General features: G+C 30.0%; 1 protein-coding gene across 4 annotated transcripts in view; it reads left to right on the top strand.

The window, feature by feature from the left end:
- Positions 1 to 26,275, top strand: part of LOC105201592 (protein claret segregational) — a 29,222-nt gene extending 2,947 nt beyond the window's left edge. For 3 of the 4 annotated variants that reach the window (XM_039448131.1, XM_039448129.1, XM_039448127.1), the window contains exons 2-5: positions 9,728 to 10,698; positions 19,667 to 19,964; positions 25,163 to 25,437; positions 25,629 to 26,275. In XM_039448131.1, the coding sequence (XP_039304065.1) occupies positions 9,728 to 10,698; positions 19,667 to 19,964; positions 25,163 to 25,437; positions 25,629 to 26,052 (1,968 nt within the window). In that variant the 3' untranslated portion in view covers positions 26,053 to 26,275. Of the gene's footprint in view, positions 1 to 7,003; positions 7,025 to 9,727; positions 10,699 to 19,666; positions 19,965 to 25,162; positions 25,438 to 25,628 lie in introns of those variants that run through there. The other variant, XM_026141321.2, reaches the window with a different exon arrangement.
- Positions 26,276 to 27,956: the final 1,681 nt, after the last annotated feature.

Here is a 27,956-nt window from a genome sequence, read left to right as displayed (position 1 = left end):
CAACCATTAACGAGCACTCTGTATGCGTGCGTGCACTTTTGGACGTGTTTGGTTTTGGTGGCTGAAATCTTTTAATTATGTTATGTTGTTTTTATTTATAAATTGGTTCAATTTCTTATTTGTCCATTGATCATGTACACACATGCACACACACACACACGCACACACGTAGATGATATGCAATAAGGAACACAATGTTTTGAAATTAAAAGTATATTTTAAATTTTTATTTTGTTATTATGTTTTTCTCAAAAGTAAAAATTATTATAAAACTTAATAACGTTAATATAAAACTTAGTAATACTTATATTTCTAAAGTTTTTGTTTAAACAAAAGCATTTCACATATTAATTTCACATGTGAATTAAAAAATTATTAAGCATCAAATTTCACTTTCATAGAAAAATAGCATTTTTTATTTCTTCTGTTACTTCTGTTACTGATATATCGATCTCTCGCTTCGTGTTTACTTTGACACGCGACGCGACTGCGCCTCTATTCAATTTATTATTGAATTAAAAAGATTTATTATAAAAATTAAATTAATGAAATAGGCTTGTATGTGCTCAACGCAAATTAATAATGAAGAATAAGTTCAAAAAACGAGCAAATTTTGATGGAAAGCGTATAATTCTTACATAAAACGAGTTATGTTCTGATCACAAAACGTTTCGGCTTTACTTAGCCTTCTTCAACTCGTATAATAATAAATAGCCACGCTTTACATATTTGACGATATAGTAACAATCAATTAAATACATTTCAGTAGTCAATACAATAAATCCAAGCTATTACTAGTCAGAGTTTTAAAGCTATGCATCAGAATCTTAATCGACAATGCATTTCCGCTGCAGTTCATATTTAATACAATAAATCGTAGAATAAATAACTACATAATAAAAAAACTAAATCAATCTGATGAGAACAATAATAAGCACAACATCAATGACACATCTCTGATAGAAAGAAAAAAACATAGTTTTTTTATATATTAGTGGGCTATCTGAGAATATAACATCCATGTTTGAAAAATCTCAATTTACAATAGGATATCATTACCTAAATAAACTCAACCGATATGTCAATGCACAAGGATAAGAACAACATTAATAATAATAACAATGTAATTTATAGAATATGTTGCAAAGATTGTGATGCTATATACATTGGACAAACTAAGAGACAGCTAGGCACAAGAATCAAAGAACACAATAATATAAAATTAGACTCGTCGAGACATTTGATTGTCATTGAGCACATCATAAATGAAAACCATGCATTTGATTGGGAGAATACGCAAATTTTAGATAGAGAAAAAAATTTTTACAAAAGACTCATTTCTGAAACTGTACATATAAAAGAACAAAAGAATAGCATAAATTTAAATAAAGATATTGAATTGCTTGATGGCGCTTATTTTGATATTTTGAAAAAACTGACCATTTAGTTTCTTCTCACAATATTTACTTATTATATCTTTGAACCTCAGGTCGCACATCTGTTTTGGACCAGAGCTCATACAGTTAAGTTGTTACATTAAAACAAATTGACCGAATCTTTAACACTTTTACGAATCTTTTAAATGAGGTAATTTACATAACAGATTGATTATTAAATTGTTAGATTATACGATATTGATGAATACAATGTGTACGAGGTTACCAATTGCTTTAAAGAATTTGTGTTAAACTCATATGATGCCACTTAAATATATTCTCACTTCCAAACGAGCAATTTTAAAACGTATAACGGCCGAGTTTCTCTACCTCATGGATCGCAAAATATTGACTCACAAGGGAACCTCTCAAAGTGTCACACTCCAATTTTAATAAAACTTTACACACATTTAGGTAACATAATTAAATGATTTTAGAAACTCAGTTGCTGTCCGAATTTGATTTCAAGAAGTGAAATCATTTTTATGTGTATAGCGGTTTTCAGCTTTTTTTGTTATATCTTGAAAACTATTTGAGAAATTAAAAAAAAATGTTTTATACAAAAGATTTACAATAAAATTATCTCTATTCAGTCACATTAATAACATTTTTTAAAATGATTATTTAAAAAATTTTTAATAGTTTAAAAAATTTTTCTAAAAAATATTATTGACGTGAATAAATAGAGATAATTTTATTGTAAAACTTTTGTACAAAACTTTTATATTTTGAATGGTTATTGAGACAGAGAGAAAAGCTAAAAATCGCTTTACACGTCAGGACTGATTTTACCCCTTGAAACCAAATTTGGGCCGCAACTGATAGCTTCTAAAATTATCTAATTAAAATTGGAGTGTGACACTTTGAAAGGTTTGTTTGTCAGCACTCCGAACTAGTAATAGATTGAATTTATTGTATTGACTAACTAAAATGTATTAATTGATTGTTACTGTATCATCGAATATGTAAATTGTGGCTATTTATTATTATACGAGTTGAAGAAGGCTAAGTAAAGCCGAAACGTTTTGTGGTCAGAACATAAGACTCGCTTTATGTAAGAATATTTTGTAATTATATACTTTCCACTCAATTTGCTCGTTTTTTGACCTTATTCATCATTATATTATTACATTTTTATTATTTTTTGTTACTTTTCATTTGTATTTGCTTGTTTTCATTTATATTTAAACTAAATTGATTTTAATTTATTAATTAAAGAAAAAATATCTGTATTTAGTTGTATAAATGTATATTAGTGTCGTATATTAGTTATTTTTATGTTAGTTCTTGTTAATTTATTTCATTGGATGAAGTCCAGTATTGAAATTCTCTAACTCTTAATGACAGTATTGTACTATTGTTGTATAGATATTGTATATGGTAAAAAAAGCTGTGCAATGATAACATAACGATACTGACACTATCGTTAAGAGTTACAGATTTTCGTTAGGGCAATAGAAACTGGAATTTACCATAGTTTTTTTCACTGGACTTTTTGGTCAATTTCTCTGCATATAAATATGTAAATATATATTTGTGTCATATATTACTTATTTTTATGTGAATTCTTGCCAGCTTATTCTATTGGATAAGGTCCAATAGAAAGGATAGTAAAAACTGGAATTTATCAGTTTTTTCTACTGGACTTTTTTGGCTATCTTTAATCTACTGTAACTTTTAGTTAGTTACTTCTGTAGTTTTTAGTTACTTACATGAAATAGGTTCATTATACTAATTAATGGACAAATAAGAAATTGAACCAATTTATAAATAAAAACAACATAATTAAAAAATTTTAGCCACCCAAACCAAACATGTCTAAAAGTTAAGTTTTTACAAAATAGAAAACTACATCTTTAAACTATTTATTGTGTAAATTATAATTGTATTTTCCAGATTTTATAAAACAACTTAAATATCTGTATCAATATATTGTTGGACAACTGTTATTCTATAAACTTGATTTAAAAAAAAATAACATAGAATAAAATACTTTCAATACGATATTCATAACTTCACAACAAATTAAATTTTAACTAATTCTAACGAAATTAAATACAATCAGAAAAATAATTACATTGGTTTTCTGTACATTAAACATATTTCTGAGTTAGTTGTGAAAACAATAGAAGATAGAAATTCAAATTCAGTGGAGGCTTGAATAAACTTGTTAAGTAACTTGACACGCCCATGTATTTAAAACTAATAACATTGTGTAAAAAATTTTATGTGAAAATTGTGATATTTCTTAAGTGGGTCAATTAAAAAGAGCTCAACATGAAACTATAAAAGAACATAGAAACAATATAACATGTGATTCGTCAGGATATTCAGTATTAACTGAACATATTATAAAATTTACACTGTTGATTGAAAGAATGCATCAATTATTGATACTGACAAGGGGAACTCGCCAGCAGTGCATCACTGATTTTAATAAAATTTTATGGATGTGTAGTATTCACTTACACATTAGTCATAGTAAATATTACAATAAATTGCGAAAATTAGGGATTCTCGATAAAGTGATGATTAAATATTTCCAGCACCTATAATACCGTTATAGAAGAACGATTGTTGAGTCAGCTGCGTAGAACGTTGACTGCTACGTTCGTAGTCCCAGGTTCGATTCTTGCGGGAAATTTTTTTATTTAAATCTTATATTTTTAAATTATTACGGGCAAAGTTTGCATAGTGTGAAGTGTCGACATTGTCTGGGCAGTGTCAGTTTTGCCAAACGCGACTGGGCAAATTTGTTTAAAATACTTTATTAGCGGACATGCCCCGATTTGATGTGGGCAAATTCAACACTGCCCATCACTGGGTGGGCAATGTCAGCAACTATTATTTCATTGCTGACTTTGCTCGGTTTCAAGAGGGCAATGTCGACACTGTCAAATCCTCAGGGCTAAGCTGCGCTAGATGAACGGAATTAATACCAGTTGTAGTTACCAAGTTTTTCAATTTGCCCTTCGTTAAAAAGTTGAGGACTAATATTTATGTAATAAAATAACTGTTTTAACTGTATGTGTAAGTATTACCATACTCTACTGTATATTGTCTAACAAATACTGTTAAAACAGTTATTTTATTATATAAATATTAGTCCTTAAAAAAATTACCTATATATAAAATTAAATCTTGCGCCTTATGCGTATGTTGCGTACTAGAGACCTTATAACAAGAGTTGTGTCATCAGGGGATCTTGGCAAATCCTATGAGCGAGATGGATTTGCTAAGATCGTTTGATGGCGCGACTTTTATTATAGGATCTCTATTGCGTACCGTATCTCAACGCCCCCGGAGTTGTGCTCCTGTGGTAGCAGATTGACGTCTTTCGATTACTTTGCCCACGGAGATTTGACAATGTCGACATTGCCCACTTAGAACCGAGCAAAGTCCGCAATGAAATAATAATTGCCGACATTGCCATCGCTGGATGGTGACTTTGCCTATATCAAATCGAGCTATGTTCGCTAATAAAGCATTTTAAACAACTTTGCTTAATCGCGTTTGACAAAGCTGACATTGTCCAGGCAATGTCAACACTGCACACCATGCGGACTTTGCCCGTAACATATATAATATTTTAATTGTTTTTAATTATTTAATGTAAAATGTTGTCTTTTTTAATCAACGAATTTAAAAATGCTCTATTATTAAATTAAAATTTTTTATGAACACAAAAAATATATTTGCAATAAAAATTTACAATGACTGTTTCAAAATAAATGTTTTTATAAATCGTTATACCTACAACGGTCTTCAAGTAAAACGGTTTTGTTATTGTTTTTTTTTTTTATCTAGATTTTATTGTTAGCCCGAAATAACAAATGAAAGAAATTTTCAAAAACGTTAATAAAGTTTGTTTTCCAAATTCTCTTAATCAAATGAAATATAAAGATTGTACGTAAAATGTCAATGGTTTTATGTGTATGATGCAATAAACCATTGTGTTTTAATTGTTTTTACGCTAAAAGTTGTGAATTTATTGTAAAACAGCCATGGTAATTTTGATTGCAAATTTATTTGTTTTTATTTTTTAGGCCTTGTGTTTTATATTTTTTGTATTTAAGGCTCCTTAGCTGAAAACTCCGCGTTGACGGTAGCGACATTCCATCGTGGACAAAATTAGAACTAATAGACTGAAACGTGACAGGTTGACGATGAGATGTTATCGGACATGTTATTTTATTATTATGTGTTTTATTGTGAAAATATGACTTGTCTCGTATTTACCAAATTTGCAAAAATGGACTACAATTAAATTTTATACATAAAAGCACATCTTTCACTTCTTTCACTATCCGTGTTTTTCTGTTTGAATACGTGTCACTACGTGCTTTTTACTGATTGCTAAGCGAAAAAAGAACAGTCTAGATTCATTTTTACAAGTGTTTTAAAGCCGTCTGATTAGTCTGTTTCCAAATTGTCTTTTTTAGAAATGACACGTTGGCCAAATTACGTGTCATTTCATGCAATTTTACTCTTCTGACGTTACGACTTCAATATGGCCGCAGTGAGGAATCAAAAGCATGAGAAATTTTAATTTAATTAATAATAGAAGAGCATTTTTTTTACAGATTTTTTGATTTTAAAAAATAACATTTTATATTAAGTAATTAAAAACGGTTTAAAAATACATAACAATTTAAAAACATAATATTTAAATAAAAAAAAGTTATCCACGGGTATTGAACCTAGGACTTGAGTGTAGCAGTCAACATCCAAACGCTACGCCGCTGACTCGACAATCGTTCTTCTGTAACGATACTATAGGTGCTGAAATATTTCATTATCATTTTCTAGAGAATGCCTAATTTTCACAACTTACGGCTATAAAGTAAATTTGTGAGTGAATACTATACACCTATATAAATTTATTAAAATTGGTGATCCACTGTGGCGGGTTTCCTTAGTAAACGCAATTTTTATAAAACACTGTGGTTAAAGATGATTCAAATAAAAAAGTAGAAAAGTGAAATAATTTAAATAAAGAATTTAAATAATTCGATGATGCTTATTTTGATATTCTTAACTTTTAAATACACCCGTAAAATACGTAAACACATTTTTCGGTCTGGGAGACTTTCAACGTTGAGAACCTGTAATTTTGGTTTGAATCAATATTTTTTAACAATCTTTACAAATAAAAGTTCAGAATCTCAGAAATATGACAAACATGTGACTGCACAATTAGCATTGTCAAAAAATGATTTATTGTGAAATTATAAAAGAAAAGAACATTAAAGCTTCTTTCTACTCGCCGCAGTCACAGATATTGCAGTCGTGACGTGAGATGCCTGAAATGACACGTAATTTTGTCCGATTTTCCACTTGTAAATAAAGCCAATTTAGATAAAACGAATCAAATTGCTTTAAACACGTAAGTGGGTCTGAGAGACCCCATATGAAGTTTTAAACGCTTGCTATGTGAAGACGGAATATGATAGGAGGTTCGAACCAAGACGTAAAAAAAGTTTGAAATCTCTTTCGATTGATATAGTTGATCAACATTTTTGGTCAACTAGAATTTGAACGGCACAGCAGCAAAGTTTTGTTAGGGTCAATGCGACACTGTATAGTGTGTAAGTGAAACTTTTTTAGTGGGTATTTTACATAAAAAAGCTGGACAAAATACGTTCGAACAGGTCGGTTTGTGGATGTTACATATACTCTGTCTACAGTTGGAATACTATAAAATGCTGTAGAAAAGGGAGTTTTTCTGAAATATATTATGAAACACATCAATTTTTAATTTTAGACACGATTTAATTAAAAATACCTCATATTTGCCTTGTTACATAAGTAAATTTTCTAATAGAAATAACAATGATAATTTTTTTTTGAAAGTATGAATCTTTAGCTTTAAAACGCCGTATTGTAAAGTTCTTCAAAGTTTTTTGTTGCAAAGATGATTTTTTTTTTAAGTGGATTTTTAAATACTCAAAAATACCTCATATTTTCCATGTTACATAATTATACTTTGTAAAAGGAATGATTTTGCCAAATTTTATTTTGAAAGTGTGACTCTTTAGCTTTAAAACGCCTTATTTGAAAGTCTTTAAATGTTTTTTGTTGCAAAGATATGATTTTTTGAAGGAAAAATGGATTTTTGACCAATTTCTCATTTTTGCTTAATGGTTTTTTTTATAACTTTACGATAAAATATTTTTTGGCAATGCCGATTGTGCAGTCACTTTCCTGAGATTTTGAACTTTTGTTTTAAAAAAAAACTTTTAGAAAAATATTGATTGTAATAAAAGTTATAGCTTCTCAAATTTGAAAAAATTTCCCAAACCCGAAAATGTGTTTCTGTATTTTACAGGACCGGTGTGTTTAAAGTCAAAGCACTTGTAAAAATGGGTAAAAATTATCTTTTCGCCTAATAGTCGGCAAATAGTCATAAAAAGCACGTAAACTGACGCTTATTTGGACAGCAAAAAAGACTATTGAAAGGAGTGAAAAATGTACTTTTATGTATAAAATTCGATAAAAATTTACTTGCGGTTTATTTTTACGAATTTGGTAAATACGAAACCAATTATATTTTTACAATGAAACACATAATAACAAAATGACATGCACGATAACATCTCATTGTCAGTTTGTCACGTTTTACGCCTATTAGTTTTAATTTTGTCCGCGATGAACTGTCACTGCTGTCAACGCGCAGTTTTCGGCTGAGGCGCCAGGTGCTATAAGTGATAATGATAAATTGTTCAAAAATCCACTATTCTTTTTTAAATCATATTATGACAAAAAACGGTAAACTTTCGGTAAAGCGGCCTTTTTGCAAAAATAAATAAAAATATTCAATTTTTATGTATTTTTGCCTCCTGAATACGAATATGACACTTAAAAATGGCGGTCGAAACTGGAAATACTACAAAATCACAAAAAACTAAAAATTTAGTGTATCTCCGAAAATACTGATTTTAGAAACAAAAGTTTCAGAAAAAAAATAAATAACTTAAAAAACTCTACAAAAAAGGTTATATACCTTATTTATGTAAACTCTTTTATTTTGTCGAAAAATCCTGTTTTAAAATTTATATGATAAATTGAGACACCTATATGGTACAGAGAACGCGTGGACGGGGAAGTAGCGGAGCCTCCTGCATCCCTACCCAGTATTTTTTTTTAACCCAAACTAACCCTGTTTTAGTTGTAATTTGGTCAAGGATGTCCAATCAACCACGTTACGATATTAGATTTGAAATTATGGCCAAATTGTAACTAAAATAAAGTTGGATTGAATTAAGAAAAATATGGAGAGGAGTGCAGGAGGAGGGGCGAAGCCCCTCCCTGCCTATGCATTCTCTATCACATGGGTGTCTTAATTTATCGTGTAAGTTTCAAAATTTTTTGACAAAATAAAGGAGTTTACGTAAATAATGTATATAATCTTTTTTGTAGAATTTTTTAAGTTCATTTTTTGTCTGAAACTTTTGTTTCTAAAATTAATATTTTTGGAAATACACTGTGAAAATTTGAGTTTTTCCGAGTTTTTTATGACTGCGGTATTTTCGGTTTTGACCGCCATTTGTGTCATATTCGTATTCAGGAGGCAAAAATATATAAGAATTAAATATTTTTATTCATTTTTGGGAGGAGACTGCTTTTCCAAAGATTTATTCAAAAAAACTTTTAAAAACTTTAAAATACGACGTTTTAAAGCTAATGAGTTATACTTTCAAAAAAATTATGACATTGTTATTCCCTTTTAAAAGTATAATTACGTAATATGGAGAATATGAGGTATTTTTGGTTATATAAAAATTTACTTAAAAAAAATCTTTGCAACAAAAAACTTATAAAGATTTTACAATATAATGTTTTAAAGCTAAAACGTCATATTTAAAAAAAAATTATTGCCATTTTTATTAAAGAGTATAATTATGTAATAAGGCGAACATGGAGTAATTTTGATTAAGACAAATATATTTTAACCTTTTCAAGACGGTTATATTAAATAGATGGTACATATATGTACCTGTAGTCTCGAAAGGGTTAATAAGATTCGACATTTATACAAATAAGAAATGGTCAAGGCTACTTGGCTAATAACAGTCAGCGTTGTTGATAATGCGCACAAAGATTACAATTTACAATAATTTTGTTTATTCTATACATTTTTGACAATTAGTTTTAAAAACAGTTTTTTCTTAATACATTATATGCATGGTTTATTGTATTTATTTTTTATTTCTTTTTTATTAGGTATATCTTAAACTGTCTTTTTATTTATGTAATACTTCTAAGTTATTTTTACTTATTGTGTTTAACAGATGGAATCTCGTTTACCGAAACCAAGAATAATGATAAAAAAAGCAACTAGTATAACGGATATAGCGGCTAAGAATAACAATCATAAAATAATCAAAAATATGCCTACATCAGCATCGACATTAACATCAACATCAACATCTGGTGGTACAAAATCTACGAATGAGAATAAATTAGCAGTTAAACAAACCTTAGTTCGAGCCAAGACGTTATCTGTCATCACACGACCAAACAATGTGAAAGCAGTAAAACGAACAGCTACTGATATCATACATGGAGAAACAAAAAAACCTTTTATTAAATCTGCTGCTAAAACATTAGTGAACAAACCAAACAACAATGTATTGAATACAGTGAACAAGGTAAACAAAGTTATCCAAAATGACACAGATAAAGCAGGCAAGATTAAAAAATGGGATTTACGTGGTCGTTTGGCGCAGACAAGTGATAAACTATCGGTTGTACAACAGAAAAATAAAGATATAGAGTCAAAATGCATTATTCTTCAAAATTTAGTGGATACTTTAAAAGCCAGCGAAGCTACATGTAAAAATGAAATAGAAAAACTTCAAGTTTCAAACAATACTTCGACTGCCGAACTTCAAATTTTAACAGTAGAAATATCTGCAATTCGAAAAAATGAGGAAGATTTAGCAAAACGATTAAAGGAATCGGAAGAATTATGTACAAATCTTTCTCGCGAATTGAACAAATATCAGGAAAACTGTAAAACACAAGAAATACTTATTTCAGAACAAGCTAAGCAGTTAACAGTTTTCCAAATAGATTTAGAATTACAAAAAAAGATAAACACAGATTTGAGTATTGCCAAGGAAGAATTACAAGCATTGACTCATAAAATGGATAAAGAACGGAGAATATTGCACAATAATATACAAGAATTAAAAGGCAACATCAGAGTTTTTTGCCGAGTTCGTCCACGAACTTTGAAAGAGATTGAACAAATGAAAGCGTAAGTTTTTAGTTAGAAAATTTTAGTACTATTTTCTAGTCGATAAACTGTTTATTCTTCAAATTCTGCAAAATAAAAATATAAAAATACTTTTCAAATAGCACCGATTGTTGCAAAGAGCTCTGAAAGGTTTCAATTTTTCACATTTTATATACAATGCTACTCTGAAAAGATTCTGAAAAATGTCGTGCAGTAAATATTTAAATCAGGCTTTTTAAAATTAGGTAAATTTTTGCTTGATTATATCAATATATTTAAAATAAAATTTGCTTTATTTTACCATTTGGTCGAGCAAACATTTTTTTTAAATTTGCTTACGGCGTGTTGCTTTTGCCGACTTAAGACAATATTCTAAGTCTGCTCATGGTACGTTAAGTAGTATGAGTACAAGAATGTTAACAAAATATTTTATATAATGCATTTTTTTATTAAATATTTTAAAAATTATTTACATTTGTTATATCAATCCAATTGCAAGTGAATAAAGAAGTAAAGACTAGAGAGACATAATTAAAACTTATTTTATTTTATGTTATTTTTATTGTAACTTTAATACATATAATTCTGTAAATATAATAAATTTAAATATGTTATATTTAAAGGATTACGATTAGCAATATTTCTGCAAAGTTTCAAGTGCAAGAATCGCGGACATTTTGTTATCTTAAAGACGCTTCTGAAACGTTGCAACTAGATTTTTCGATGTTTCATTTTTTTAGTTAAAATATTTTTAAAATATTTTTGAAAAATTTAGGCGTTGTATGGGTCAACAATATCTAATTTGCTAATGGGTGTTTACAATAACCCAAGAGTTGGTTTCTACTAGAGCCGAAAAATATTAGTCGTGACTCTCTAGTACCTTTATGATTCATGACAATTCAACGCTGTATCGTATTGCCTGAGTTAAGTTAAACCTTGTGTTTAACCGGTGGACTGCGTAGAATAGTCGAAATATGAAACTATACGATTATAAGGCACAAATTAATTTTAGAAATAGAAACATCGTGTATGCAAAATTAAATAAATGTTTTGAATATATTTCCAATTTAACAGAAACTCCATATAGAAACATGCTCATTAATTCTCGTAGAAACGCTAGATTTTTAGGTTCTTGTATCTCAATTATATGTTTAATGGGATTATGCTTTGCGAAAAACCAAATTCTTTGTTATAATATATTTGCACTTAAAAATTAAGTCAAGATTATTTAGAACTTATGTTTAGTATTATAAGACAGCAATTTAGATGCAATAATTCTAGTTTAAAGCAATTTCAAAGTGCAATAAAAAAATTTTGCTTTATATGGAATTGAAAGAAGATTCATCTGGAAACTGTATTTCATTATCAAATATAAATATATTATATTTTACTTCTTGATTAAATTTAATTACGACAGTAAATAAAACCGCCAATAATGGAAAATAGACATTAGTAACTGATGCATCAAATTGTGATGATAAAAACTTATAAATATATGATACTGCTTTGTATTGTAATAAAAATAACTCGCAGCTAATTACGAAATGCTCTCGCAGTATTATATCATACATATCAGGCATTGAAGTACATTTTTAACAAAAAAAATTTTGAACAATGTGTTGACGCTTTGACAGAACTCCAGCTAAATTCTTAAGACCATGATTTGATTTCCATAAAGAATAAAGGAGGCTTATTATTTCCTTCAAAAGATGCAATATTTATGTGTGAGGTTTATGAGAAACTTATACAAATAGCTATTATAAAATTTCTACATAGTATATCGGCTGAGCACGAGGTCTAACTTAACTCAGGTAATACGATACAGCGTTGAGTTGTCATAAATCGTAAAGGTACTAGAGAGAGTTACGCCCAACATTTTTCGGCCCTAGTGGAACCTAACTCAACTTGGGTTATCGTAAACACTCACTGTCATACATAATAATTTTAAAAGTTATAAGACGCTCATTTGATGTATCAGTTGCAGATAACAAAATATGCATAATATTTATTTAATTTATAACTTGAACTATTATAACTTAAAAAATGATAAATGTAATCGGAATTAAAAATGTATAAATTAACATTTTTTAAATTATAAATTTAAATAAATTGTATTTATTGTATTTATTTTTACTTATTACATCAAATGAACGTTGCATTAGCTTTAGAGCACTAAATATAAAATATTTAACCCTTGCAGGGAACATTTTTTTCTACTGGATGAATTTTTATAAATATTTGTATTTGCATTAAGCATATCAAGAGACACAGTCGCGCCGCGCGCCAAAGTGCGAGCGAAGCGAACCGATTTTTTTACCCGAGTCAACGAGTTCCAATGCTTTTTGACTTGGTAATTACGAATCTAAAGTTAAATTCTAAAAATTTTTAATGACGGTACTAATATGACGAATAAACAATGAATAATACAAGGCTGAGAACGAGTTATTTATTTAATTTTTGAATTACAATTTATCTTAATTATAAGAGGATGCTAAAGAAACAGAAGAACTTCCTCGACGTCGATACTGCAGATCAGGCTATCGCTCTTTGTCCAATCCATAGATCTGTTTTTGTTTTTTGATTATATTGCCATCTGTGAAAAAACTTATCACTTTTAGACACCATACTGCTACAAGTTCAGCTTTGCTAAGCGAAATATGCATGTGGTGAAAGCACTTTATTTGATCTTTTTTATTAGGTTTTTAGTTGTAATTTTATATGGTCAGTATTATTTATGCATGTTTTCTAAAAGATGCCTTATTATCATTTTGTACATACGAGCTATATAACTTCTACAGGGTGTCCCAGACCAATGTATAAAGATTATTACGATAAGGTAAAAGGGATCAAGATAAATCAAAAAGTCTAATAACAGTTTGCGATATTTGCAATAATTTTCGTGTAATAAAATATGTTAATGTGTAATAAATATTAAAGTCAGCCGAATAAGAGCGCGTGGAGAGGCAAACGGTTGGTCGCCTGAGCCGTAAGACCGCCCGGCTCGACACGATGCGGTGGCAAGCTATCCTTTCCCTCGCCGCACGCCACTTACCGTCGCCTACAATCAGGCCGCAGTGGGCGGTCCTACGGCTCAGACGAGCGACCGCTTGTCTCTCCGCGCGCTCTTATTCGCCTGACCTTAATATTTTATTACTCAAAAATTATTGCAAATATCGCAAAATGGTATTAAACTTTTTCATTTATCTCGATCCCTTCTACCTCATTGTGATAATCTTTATACATTGGTCTGGGACACCCTGTATATTGAGATGAATTAAATTAACCTCAAGTGACGGCTATACGAGTGAATTTTTAATGATTTATTAAATTTTTGTTCGATTTTCTTACAAAATTGACCTGATTGCATTTTCTTTTTACGAGTATTTTAATTCTAAAAAAATTTTTGTGATTCTGTGCCAATTCGAAGCTATTTAGTGCACTGTAAATGTTGGTAATTTGCGGTACTTCAGCATTCTCTTAACAACCAAAATACAGTTAGCGGAACATTTTGGACGTACTTGTCCTTCTTTAGCCGCAATAATTTACATTTTTAATATCAAATTATTATACTTAAATATAAATTTCTACATGAGCTCATAACTATTCTGATTTTTATTCGTTATATAAAAATCAACATAGTTCTTTTTGTCGATGCAACGCGAAAACAGTCTGAATCCATGGTCCACTGTGAGGCAAAGTCTCGATGTTCTGAGTCTCTATTGAAATGTAATAATTTAAATGAATAATAATAGTTGAAATAACTATTACTAATTTAGCTGAATAAAAATAATTTAGATGAATAAAATGATTCAAAAATGTAAAAAATTTTTTAACATGGTCTCAATAATTTAAGTAGACTAACGAATACATTAATAATTTAAAAACTTACGAATAGTATATTTCATGGATAAAATACTGTGCCCGGTTGTATGTCTGTTTCGTGTAAAGCTAACTACACGACTGAGTATAAAGAGCTAGTCAAGGAGAACGTGGAGCGGATAATATAAACTATTTATTGTCCTTGCATATTATGTTATGTTTCTAATCTCTATCGACGAACCGAGTAAATCAAAGTTAGATTCGTTTAAAAACTTTGTTTTTATGCAAATTAAGTTTGTTGTTCTGCTTTTTTATGTCTATCATTTCAGATATTAATCTTTTGTAATATTTTGGTTCTGTATCTAAAATTATTGTATTGTTTCAATCTTTTGAGTGATAGTAACGTGTGATATATTTTGAGATGACAGAATGCTTTAACGAATCTAATTTGATGTTATTTGTGTGCTCTTTTATTTTAGTATTAATTTTCTTTTGGTTTGACCTACGTAGGAGGCATCGCAGTCATTACATTTGATTTTGTATACCACGTTGTTTGTGGCAGTAGTGATGTCTATTTTTCTGTGCTTTAACAAACTTGTTAAGTCTGATGAAACATCTGTAACCTATCGTAAACGGACACCATTATTCGTCAACTACACAGTATTTAAAGACTTTAAACCCTTCTTGTGGTGTGCGTGCGTGCGTGCGTGCGTGCGTGCGTGCGTGCGTGCGTGCGTGCGTGCGTGCGTGCGTGCGTGCGTGCGTGCGTGCGTGCGTGCGTGCGTGCGTGCGTGCGTGCGTGCGTGCGTGCGTGCGTGCGTGCGTGCGTGCGTGCGTGCGTGCGTGCGTGCGTGCGTGCGTGCGTGCGTGCGTGCGTGCGTGCGTGCGTGCGTGCGTGCGTGCGTGCGTGCGTGCGTGCGTGCGTGCGTGCGTACGTGCGTGCGTGAGCGAGTGAGTGAGTGAGTGAGTGCAGTTGTACTTGATATTAGTGCACATGTGCGCGCATGCATACACATATCTAACCACGAGGAGATTTTGTAGTCTTTAAATACCGTGGAGTTGATAAACAATGAGGTCCATGTCTTTGTGATATGCAAATACACGTACACAAATAAACACGCACGCACACACTTACACATCTTAAGGAGCGTTTGGAGTCTTTAATTACAGAAGTTGATGAACCAGGGGGTCTTTATCTTTGTGGTATGTAAATACACACACTTGCGCTTGCACCCACACACGCGCACGCACGCGCACACACACACGCGCACACACACGCACGCGCACACACACGCACGCGCACACACACGCACGCGCACACACACACGCACACACACAAACACATACAAAGGTGTTCCATTTTAACGTTCGCATCGAAATATTTTGTAAGATGTAAGGAAATATAGAAAAGAAACGGACTTGATACAAATTGCGGAAAACACTCTTACAAGCCAAAAACCATCCTCAAACACATTTAAAAAATTCTAGACACCGTACAAATGAATTGTCGTTTTTTTCCTCTCTCGGAAAGGTTATTAGCCCTAAAAAGAATGTAGAAAAAAAACGGACCTTAGAATTTTTTAAATGTGTTTGAAGGTGGTTTTTGGCTTGTAAGGGTGTTTTCCGCAACCTGTATCGGTTCCTCTGTTTCTCTACATTCTTTCTAGAGTTCATAACCTTTTCTCAAAGAAAGGAGAAAAGCGACAAATCTATTTTTGTGGTGTCTAGAATTTTTTAAATGTGTTTGAAGGTGGTTTTTGGCTCGTAAGGGTGTTTTCCGCAACCTGTATCGGGTCCGTTTTTTTTTACCTTTTTTCTAAGGCTCATAACCTTTCAAAAAAAGGAGAAAAACGACAATTCATTTTTGCTTTTTCTAGAATTTTTTAAGTGTGTTTGCGGGTGGTTTTTGGCTTGAAAGAGTGTCTTCCGCAACTTGTATCGGTTCCGCTTCTTTTCTACATTCTTTCTAGGCCTCATAGCCTTCTCCCTGCGTCAAGAAAACAACGACAAATTATTTAAAAAAAATTGCTTTAAGAACGTTCCAAACTTTAACCAGCTTTCTATTCTATATGTCTTTCTACCGTGTTTCTTGCTATCTCAGCTATTTGTTTATCTTAACTGATGAATATTATTTGCTATTTGTTACCCTGAATAATATTGTTTTCAAATTTTCGCGCATGTGGCGAACGGTCGCTACAATAATTTATTATCTTGTAAAAATCATTTTTTCTATACATTGGCATAACTTCCCGAAAAATAATTGTATCAAGTTTTCGCAAAAGTGCATTTTGAAGGGAAAATTTCGAACTTTTACGCGTTTTTTACCTCATTGAGTTACGTCAACTGCTTCACTCCACAGAACTCTACAAACTTCACGTTTTACTTTTCGATTTTGCAAGTTTTTGTTATTTTGTCGGCTATTAACAAATTAGTTATGCCACTTAATTGTTATTAAAAATTTTTTAAGGTACATACTTTAAGCTTTAATTTTGTTTTTGAATCATCACTGCCTCATAAATATTTTCGGTTTGACGAGCATTTGAAATTTGGTAAATTTTTCCTAAATTTTTAATGTACTGCTTTTTTGCTGAATAGTGCATGTTATGAATGTCCGTCATTCAATCTCGTGGTGCTAGCATAATTTTTTACATTTTTGAGTCATTTTGTTTATCTAAATTATTTTTATTTATTTAAATTATTATTAATTATTTAAATTATTATTTATCTAAATTATTACATTTTAATAGAAAGACTTGGAACATCGAGACGTTGCCCCTCCCATGAACCATGGATTCAGACTGTTCTCGCGTTGCATTGACGAATAGAATTGTGCTGATTTTTATATAATGAATAAAAATCAGAATAGTTATACGCTTATGTAGAAATTTATATTTAAGTATAGTAATTTGGTATTAGAAATGTAAATTATTGCGGCTGAAGAAGGACAAGTACGCCCGAAACGTTCCGCTGACTGTATCTTGGTTGTTAAGATAAATTGTAATTTGAAAAACCAAAGAATAGCTTGTTCTCGGCCTTATATTATTCATTGTTTATCGATACGAGCGTACAAAGATTGATATGACAAAAAACTTTCTATATCGGAAATCCTTTTCAACACACTTATATTTTTTGTTTGGGTTATAGATTATAATTCTAAGATCAAATTGAAAAAATTAAAAATGGCAGATCCAGTATAGCCAACAAATAGCAAAACAGATAATATTAACACGACAAATCTTGTCAACGCTAGTTGTAGCCATAGAGTTTTACTAATCACCCTATTGTAGAAGTTAATCGGGTACATAGAATGAACGTAATACACTTATTAAAGACGGATAAAAGGATGTGATTTGTGAGATCGCAGGGAGACATTTAGAATATTAACAATTGGTATAAATGGCACTTTTATTTATAAAAAATAAAATTAATGATATTTTGTAAATTTTACATACTAGTATAAATCATAAAACAAGATTTTGTTTTATAAGAACTAGAATGCTCTAGAAAAGGGAGTTTTCCCGAAATATATCATGAAACGCATCAATTTTCAATTTTAGACACAATTTAGTCAAAAATACTTCATACTCGCCTTGTTACAAAAGTACATTTTTTAATAAAAATGACTGATATAATTTTTTTCTGAAAGTTTGAATCTTTAGCTTTAAAACGCTATATTATAATGTCCTTAAAAGTTTTTTGTTGCAAAGATATAATTTTTTTTTTTTAAGTGGATTTTTAAAAGCCCAAAAATACCTCATATTCTCCATCTATACTTTTTAAAAGGAATGACTTTGCCAAATTTTATTTTGAAAGTGTGACTCTTTAGCTTTAAAACACCGTATTTGAAAGTTCTTATAAGTTTTTTGTTACGAAGATATGATTTTTTGAAGGAAAAGTGAATTTTTGACCATTTTTTTATTTTTGCTTAATGATTTTTCCTTTATAACTTCACAATAAATTATTTTTCGGCAATGTTGTTTGTGCAGTTACAGTCCTAAGATTCTGAACTTTTATTGAAAAAAAATTGTTGAAGAATATTGATTGTAATCAAAATTATAGCTTCTTAAAGTTGGAAAAGTCTCAGACCCGAAAATGTGCTTCCATATTTTACAGGATTGGTGTGTTTATGGGTTAATAGCAAAGGAATTATTTTTAAAACTTATTTTTTAAGTTAAAGACATTAAGTTAACAGTCATTCGACGATTAGCAAGCACAAGTTCTTTGATTTTCTTGATGTGTTGTTCATTGGCAGAGGTTGATGGTCGTTTGGAACGTTTTTTTGTCTTCAACACTTTCACGACTTTCTTTGAACTGTTTATACCACTTGTTAACATTCCTTTCCGACAAAGCATGGTCTTCGAAGGCTTTCTGTAACACTTTCTGAACGTTTTTGCATCCGAAATTTTATTCCGCAAACAAAATTTAATGCAATTTTGCTCAATATAATTAGACTTTATAAAAATTGCTTTATGCACTTTTAGCGTCGTACAAAACCAAGCGTAAAACAAAAACTAATGAATGTTTTGACATGAAATTTGTCACAGATGTCTGTCACAATGCTGCCAACTTAGAAAAAAATATTTGTGATGTGTGCACAATTTAAATTGAAAACTGGTCTTACTTTCTGGACACAGTAGTGTATCACAAAACTTTTATATAAATATTTTTTTCACATATTTCATAATTTTGAGGGTTTTTGGTGAAAATACTGGAATTTATTATTTTTGGGGGAGTATTTAAACGCCTAAGTTTTGAGATATGACAACAAAAAAATAAGGATTTAATATTTTATTTATCTTCATAATATATCCAAAGTCTATTAAAATTGATGACATACAGTTCTGAAGGTTCCCTTTAGTTTTGTTTTTTTTAAATATAATAAAAAAATATAGTTTAAAGTTTAAATATCTTTTTGTTTATGTTTTACAAATTTCTATACTAAATGTAAAGATAGCTGAAAAGTGATTGTAAAAAATATATACAAAATATTAATGATAAAAAAATTGGTCTTATTTTAGTGAAGTTTTAAAGTCAAATTTGGAAATTTATAATTTTTTTTAATTTGTTTTTAATGGTATCTTCATACCAATACATTGCTTTTCTTTTGCCAGCAATAAAATAAAAATATTTATTGATTTGTATATTTAAATAAAACTATTTTTTGTTACAGTCTGTGTACTATAAGTTTTATAGATGACTGCACTATTGAAGTGAACAAATCAGATGGATCAGATGCAATTAGCTGCAGTGGTAAGCTGCGAGGGATAAAGCAAGAATTTTCATTTGATAAAGTCTTTACACCCAACGCATCACAAGAGGATGTATTTCAAGAATTATCCCTTTTAGTGCAATCAGCACTTGAAGGATATAATGTTTGCGTTTTTGCTTATGGCCAAACTGGTTCTGGAAAAACGTACACTATGGAAGGAGAATGTGGATTGCAGACTGAAGGCATGATACCTAGAACGGTATACTTTTATTATTTTATTATTTATACAAAAGTGTGTGAACAAAAAGTATTAAAGAAGTAATAAAAGTGGTAAAATACTTCAAAAATAAGATAAAATTATATGTATTTTTTTACAGAATACGAGTCAACTAATTATTTTGCACATAAAAGTATTAGAGTTATCCATAAAATAAATTGTTAACGAGATATTTTATATTTGATGTTGAAATATACACGAATAAAATATAATATGTAAACAATTACGTAAATTATTGATTTTTGATAACATTCTAATACTTTTATATGTAGAATTACACTCGCCAACACACGTTTTGATGCCGCTATTTTGAAGGTTGATTCTGAAGAATTTTGAATCTCTGAAAACGAATCTGAAATCTGTTTTTACCCATCAGTTTTGTTTTTTAAATAATCTTTTTTAAAAATTTGTATATTTTATAATGTAATTTTTTAGTGTAAAAAAAAATATTGGAGTTTACAATATGGCATTTTTATTCAGGAAATTATTTACAATACTAATATTATTTTTATGATGCCAAAAAAAATATTAATATATATGCCACAAAGCAAAAACTTGAAGAGTATTGTGAAAAATATGACAAAAACAGCAAAATTTTGAATAAAAAAACCAATTTACTTAGTCAAAAAAAATCTTAAAAAATATTTTACTATTTAGGTTTATAGATGTATATTTTTAATTTAAATCTTTTTTGAAAAATTTAATTTTTGACTATTTGTAAAAAAATTATTGAATTTACAGCGACATGCGACATATTGTTATGCATAGGTCTTTTCACGTCAATCAGATCGCTTTACCGTCAAATGGTTAAAACCGTCAAGGGTAAAACGACTGGATTAGCTTTTAAAATTAAAGTAAAAATATGTGTTTTTGAAGGTTTTGTACCTCATTTTAAAATTCAAAATGGCGTATTCAATATGACGGATGAGAAAGTCATAAAATGCAGTTAAATTTTCGTGAAAAACGGTAATATGGGGTTTTTGAGATTATTGAATCCGAATGTAATATTAGTTTATAAAAGATATAAAGAATATTGCAAAAATGTTACAAAAAATGTTTCAAAAACCGAACAAATTTTACATTTTTATAATATTTTTAAGTTAGCGATTTTGGAAGCATGAATACGAATCTAAATAAATTTGATATCTTAAAATTTCTCCTAATTGTTTAAATTAAAGTTGAAAATAAAGGATGTAATATAATAAATTTAAAATTTTATGAAAAATACCTGGTTAACTTACAGAAAATTGACAGGTTAATGTAAAAACAATTTATTAAAAAGTTGTTTTAATTGTATTGCTTATAAATTTTGCTCTTGACTGAACTCGGAGTCTTGAAACGAAAACGTGGTGATAATTGTTTATTCCGTATTTAATTTTATTTACATTTTTAATATTAGATAAATTTATTTTATATATTAGATTTTTTTCACATTTTTAATTTGGCATATTATTGCAACAGGTTTTATAAGTATTGTACATTGTCTTGACTACAGTCTACAATCTAGCTCATATACAGTACATTTTACAGATTTGTAAAAAATGGTAAAAGTATAAAAAATTAAAATTGTAAAAAAAAAACGGAGTTAACAACCACCACGTCCTCGTTTCGTGACTTGTCAGAGAGCGGTATTACAAGCAACACAATTGAACATTTCTTTAAATAAACTATTTTTATTGTAAATCATCAATTTTCTCTAAGTCAACTATGTACTTTTCTTTAGATTTGTTACATTAGATTCATTATTTTGAATTTTATTAAATAATTGAAGAAAATTTAAGATATCAGATTTTTTTGGATTTGTATCCATGTTTTTGACGTCGCTGAACATAAAAACATAAATTTGTAAAACTTGTTTGGTTATTAAAATATTTTTTAAAACATTTTTGTAATATTTCTTTATAATTTGATATTATATTCGGATTCAGTGATCTCAAAAACCCCATATTACTACTTTTTACGAAAATTTAAGTACACTTTATTACTTTTTTTATTTGCCATATTGAATCCGCCAGTTTGAATTTTGAAATAAGATACAGAATATTTAAGAATACATATTTTTACTTTAATTTCATGAACTAATTCATTCATTTTACCCTTAACCATTTTTGGCAGCAGAGTGACCCAGTTGACGTGGAAAGATTTGTACACAGCGATATGAAGCATGTCGCTTTAAATTCAATAACTTTTTAACAAATAGTCAAAAATTAATTTTTCAAAAAAAAAGATTTAAATTAGAAATATACAACTATAAGTCTAAATAGCTAAATATTTTTAATATTTTTTTTTGAACGAGTAAATTGATTTTTTTTTATTTAAAATTTTTCTATTTTTGCCGTATTTTTTATAATATTTAAGTTTTTGCTTTGTGACTTGTATATTAATATTTTTTTAGTATCATAAAAATGATATTGGTATTATAGGAGACTTCCTAAGTAAAAATACTATATTGTAAACATTAATATTTTTTTTTAACACTAAAAAAATGTATAATTTCATAAAAAAAATTGTTCAACGGTTATTTAAAAAAAAGAGCTGATGGGTAAAAACGGATTTCAGAATAGTTTTCAGTGACCCAAAATTTATATTTATATATATTACATAGTTATATATAAAAAATAGCAAATATTTTATGTTCTCGAAATTGTCAAAACTTAAATTTTAACGGCCTTATGAGAGTATACGCGCATTAGTAAATGCGCAAAAAATTTTGTTTAATCAACTTCTTTTTTATATGAACATTTTGACCCTACTTTGGGTTATCCTCAGCATTATAATAAATTATGTCCGTGACAGGATCAGCGACTTTTTTTGACGAGTTAATGTTGATGTTGCATTGGCATAAGGACCCGTGACAGATTTAGTAACTTGATCCATGCCATGAAGAGCGCACGTCGCAAAAAAATTCTTCAAAAACCATTATACAGCCGTATCAATTGAAAGAAACTAAAACGATCGATATAAGACGACTAGTGTGAACGGCGAACGATTTGTTATTCTGTGTCTAATTATCCCTGGTATAATTATATATTATACAGTGTGTTCCAGAAGTAGAGTACGAGCCGCATTGGAGACGCAGCAATAGTTAAGAGAAACAAAAAAGTCTTATACCATTTTGGGATATTTGCTATAAATTACCGATTTAAAAAATAAAACATTTGAACTAATGTGCGATAACTCGTAGCATGGCTCATCGCGCTGCATCACCTTTTTTTTGCCGCTCGCTGCCGCCATCAAGACGCGATGATCTGTGCTACAAATTTGTGAGGCGCCGCACATTTAGACGTTTAGACGTTTTAGTCGATAATTATAGTGAATACCCCAAATTAATGTAAGATTTTTTTCTTTTTACCGTTTTTCCAATTCGGCTCACATCCCATTTCTGAGACACTTTGTATAGTTAATTATATGTAAAGTGAGCCGAATAAGGCTCAGCACTAAATAAGATCTAATTTTAAATTTATCTCCTAAGGTTTCTTTACTCGCCGCGGTCATATTAAAGTCGTGATATCATAAACGTGAAATGACACTTAATGTTGTCCAACGTCCAATTTATAAAAATGAATAAAAGACTATTTTTTTTCCGTTCAACAGTCAGTAAATAGTTATAAAAACTACGTAAAGTGAAGCCTATTCAGACAGGAAAATACATGGATAGCTATTGAAAGGAGTGAAAAATATGATTTTATGTATAAAATTTAAAGAAACTACTTGCGGTCCATTTTTACGAATTTGATAAATACGAGACAAGTTATATTTTCACAATAAAACATAGTAACAAAATGACGTGCACGACATCTTGTCGTCAATCTGTCACGCCTATTAGTTCTAATTTTGTCCGCGACGGAATGTCGCTATCGTCAACGCGGATTTCTCGGCTGAGGTGCCAGGAGCCTTAACGCTTTACGCTTAAAAAGTATCATAGGATGCAGGTAAAGAGAGGATTCAATTTTAAATGTTTTTGAAATATATAAATTATATTATTACATAATTGTGCATTTGATTTTATTTGAATTCTCGAGGCGTCTATTTGTAACACATCTTATTAAACATTTTATTAAAATTAAAATTTCAAATCTTCCATTAAACAAAAGTATTTAATCCTTAAACACACTGATTCTGTAAGATACAGAAACACATTTTTGGGTCTGGGAGACTTTTTCAACTTTAAGAAGCTATAATTTTGATTACAATCAATATTTTTCTAAAATTTTTTTTATGAAAGTTGAGAATTTCAAGAGTGTGACTGCACAATCGGCACTGCCGAAAAAATAATTTATTGTGAAGTTACAAAGGCAAAACCATTAAAGCAAAAATGAGAAATTGGTCAAAAATCCACTTTTCCTTTAAAAAATCATATCTTTGTAACAAAATTTTAAGGACTTTCAAATACGACTTTTAAAGCTAAAAAGTCACATTTTTACAATAAAATTTGGCAAAGTCATTTCTTTTAAAAAGTATAATTATGTAACAGGGAGAATATAAGGTATTTTTGGGCATCTAAAAATCCACTTAAAAAAAAAAATTACCTTTGTAATAAAAAACTTTGGAGAACTTTACAATACGGCGTTTTAAAGCTAAAGATTCATACTTTCAAAAAAAAATTATCATTGTCATTTCCATTAGAAAATGTACTTATGTAACAAGTCGAATATGAGGAATTTTGATTAAATCGTGTCTAAAATTGAAAATTGATGATATATTTTGGAAAAACCCCCTTTTCTACAGCATTTTATAGTATTCCAACTTTAGACAGAGTATATGCGAGTAACATCCGCGAACCGACCTGTTTGAACGTATTTTGTCCAGCTTTTTTATATAAAGTACAAAAAATGTTTCACTTACACACTATATGGGTCGTATTGACCCTAACAAAACTTTGCTGCCTTGCCGTTTGAATTCTCGTTGACCAAAAATGTTGATCAATCGAGATTTCAAACTTTTTTTACGTCTTGGTTCGAACCTTCTATCTCATTCCGTCTTCACACAGGAAGCGTTCGAAACTTCATATGGGGTCCCTCAGACCCACTTAAGTGTTTAAGGGTCAAGATGAGATTTTCAGTATTTGGAATACTATTATAGTAATTAGATCAATTACTTTATTTGTATAAGAGTATTTAAATTTACAACTGATTTTTGTAGAATCAAAGAGAGTCAAAGTTATTTATTTGTGACTTCAGGTACGTCATATATTTGAAGAGATGAAGCAGTTTGAACTTCTTGGTTGGAAGTATCGAATAGAAGCAAGCTTTTTAGAAATTTATAACGAGCATATTATTGATCTTCTCGACTCACAACAAAAAATCCACGAAATACGAATGGTTGATAGCAAAGGTCAAGATTTATATGTCAGCAATCTACAAATAGAGGAAATACACAATCCAGAAGAACTGCACGAATGTCTACGAACAGCACAACGCAATCGAGCCTGTGCAGCTACACATTCAAATGAACGGTAAGTTCATTTTGCATATTATATTTATTTGAAATTGTAATAAGATGTTACAAGAAGCGAAAAGTTTTTTACCTTTTTAATTAAATTTAAATAATATAGTTAATGAACAATTATACAATCTTTATACAGACATAATTTAATTTAATTTAGAATATACAAATAATAATATATAATATATATTTCTATTTTAGATCATCTAGATCCCATTCAGTGACAAGGATACGATTGATTGGTACACATATTGCAAAACAAGAGGTATCGGTAGGAAATCTGAATTTAGTTGACCTAGCTGGATCTGAACGTTTAAAGACCGAAGAAGCTGTTAGGACTGTAGAAACAAAAAATATCAACAAGTCTCTAGCAAATCTCGGCAATGTCATTTTAGCGCTTTTGAAGAAACAGGAACATGTTCCTTACAGAAACTCTAAATTGACTCATTTACTCATGCCTTCTCTAGGAGGCAATTCTAAAACTTTGATGTTACTAAATATATCTCCACTAGATGAATGTTATAACGAGACATTAAATTCGCTGAGATTTGCTAGTAACGTTAACAATTGCAAGACTGGAAATATTAAACGAAGCCGAATGGTTTTACAAAATACGACTAACTGAATTTAGATGTATTACCTGATTAAGAAAGTGTCATGTTATATTTTTTAAAAGTTTTATATGATTAACATATTTTAATATTAATATTTTTACTAATGTAATTTAAAGTAATTTAAGAAAAACATTCTCTTTTTGATTGGTTACAAAACCATGCAAAAATATTCTTTTATGACATCAATAATGGCATAATATGAGATATTAAACACAAATAAATCAATATATATTTGAAGAAATTTTGAAAAAAATTTATTAAAGTTTTAAGCTTACATTTATTGCCCTTTTATAATGTAATTAGAATTATAGTTTTAAAGGTTTGGGGGAAAATCCCGTTTTTTTCACAGATTTTTTCGATTTTCTCAAGGGATAGAAAAATTCATAAAGTGTTGTATAATGGTACATCATCAATATCAAAGTTACCTATTTACGATATAATTTCTTAATCTTAGCTCACCGTATTTATTTTCGAGTCCGTAGTTTCCCATTCTCCGATCTATGAAACAGCTTGACTTTTTGTTTTGTCACTTTTATTCTAATTAATATTTTAAAGCTTGTATTGTAAAAATTAAAAATATGTAGCCTAAATACCATACTCATAGATTAATAGCAGGGGGTCGATCATGAAACTTTTTCCCTAAGGCGGAAACATGAAAAGTGGAAAATTTCTCCATTAACTTCAAATGATAAAGATTTTCACTTTTCGCGTTTCCGCCCAAAGAAAAAACTTTCATGATCGACCCCCAGGTCGGGAGAATAATTTGAAATAATTAAATTTATAACAATATACAGGAAAGAGTAAACTATAAAACGAGATTACACTTTAGGAGTTTATTGGATTAGGATATAGCGAACTAGTTACAAATCTGTGTTAATGAAAAATATAACTAAATGATCCGTATATATAATTATATACAGGGTGTCAGGTAACTACCGCCCGTGGTTTCGTGGATTGATAGATCAAGTAAAACTGAGCAGAAAAGCCCTTTATCATTTTTTAATATTTGCCATAGTTAACGAAAAAAAAATTAATAAAGTTGCGAATAAGCGCGTATCACCGCGCGCAAGGACCGCCCGCCGGTCGCCGAGACGTAGGCAGCCGCGGCTGTAGGCGTGGCGCGGTGAGGAGAGAAAAGCTGCAGTAGCTGTGGCGCGGTGAGGAGGGAAAAGCAGCAGTAGCTAACAATCGGAGATTCATTTCCAATACCTAATATTACGAACATTTTGGACTAGCTAGGCATTGCTAAATACTTTTCAACATTAGATCTCGTATTGGGACAAGCACCAAATCCCGATGGCAGAAAATGATAAGCAAAAAACGGCCTTCTCAACCGCACATAGACATTATAAGTTTAATCGAATGCCAGTTTGATTTAAAGAACGCGCCGGCAATCTTTCAACGCCTGGTGAACAGCGTTTTAACTGAAGTGCAAAGGCTTAAATGCCTCGTATATCTAGACGACATAGTGATATATGGGCCAAACTTCGAAGAACATAGCAAACGGCTAATAGAAGAATTTAAAAGATTACAAGAAAATAATCTAAAATTGCAGTCGGATAAATGTGAATTTTTTAGAAAAAAAGTAATATATCTAGGGCACATAATCACAAAAAAACGGAATTTTGCCAAATCTATCTAAATTAAAAGCAGTGAACAGATTTCCAACTCCCCACTGAGTAAAAGATATTCAAGCCTTTATAGGCGGGATTGTACAGAAAGTTCATCGAAGATTTTTCTAAAATCGCCAAGCCACTCACAAAACTGACAAAAAAGACAGAAAAATTCGAGTGGACAACTGAGCAACAAAATGCATTTGACACGCTAAAGAAGAAATTAATAACAGCGCCCGTATTAAAATACCCGGACTGCAACGCAAAGTTTATCGTGACGATGGATGCGTCAGACTTTGCAA

Source organism: Solenopsis invicta, chromosome 1, assembly GCF_016802725.1.
Source record: "Solenopsis invicta isolate M01_SB chromosome 1, UNIL_Sinv_3.0, whole genome shotgun sequence".
Lineage (NCBI taxonomy): Eukaryota > Metazoa > Arthropoda > Insecta > Hymenoptera > Formicidae > Solenopsis > Solenopsis invicta.
This window is presented reverse-complemented; position numbering and strand designations above follow the sequence as displayed.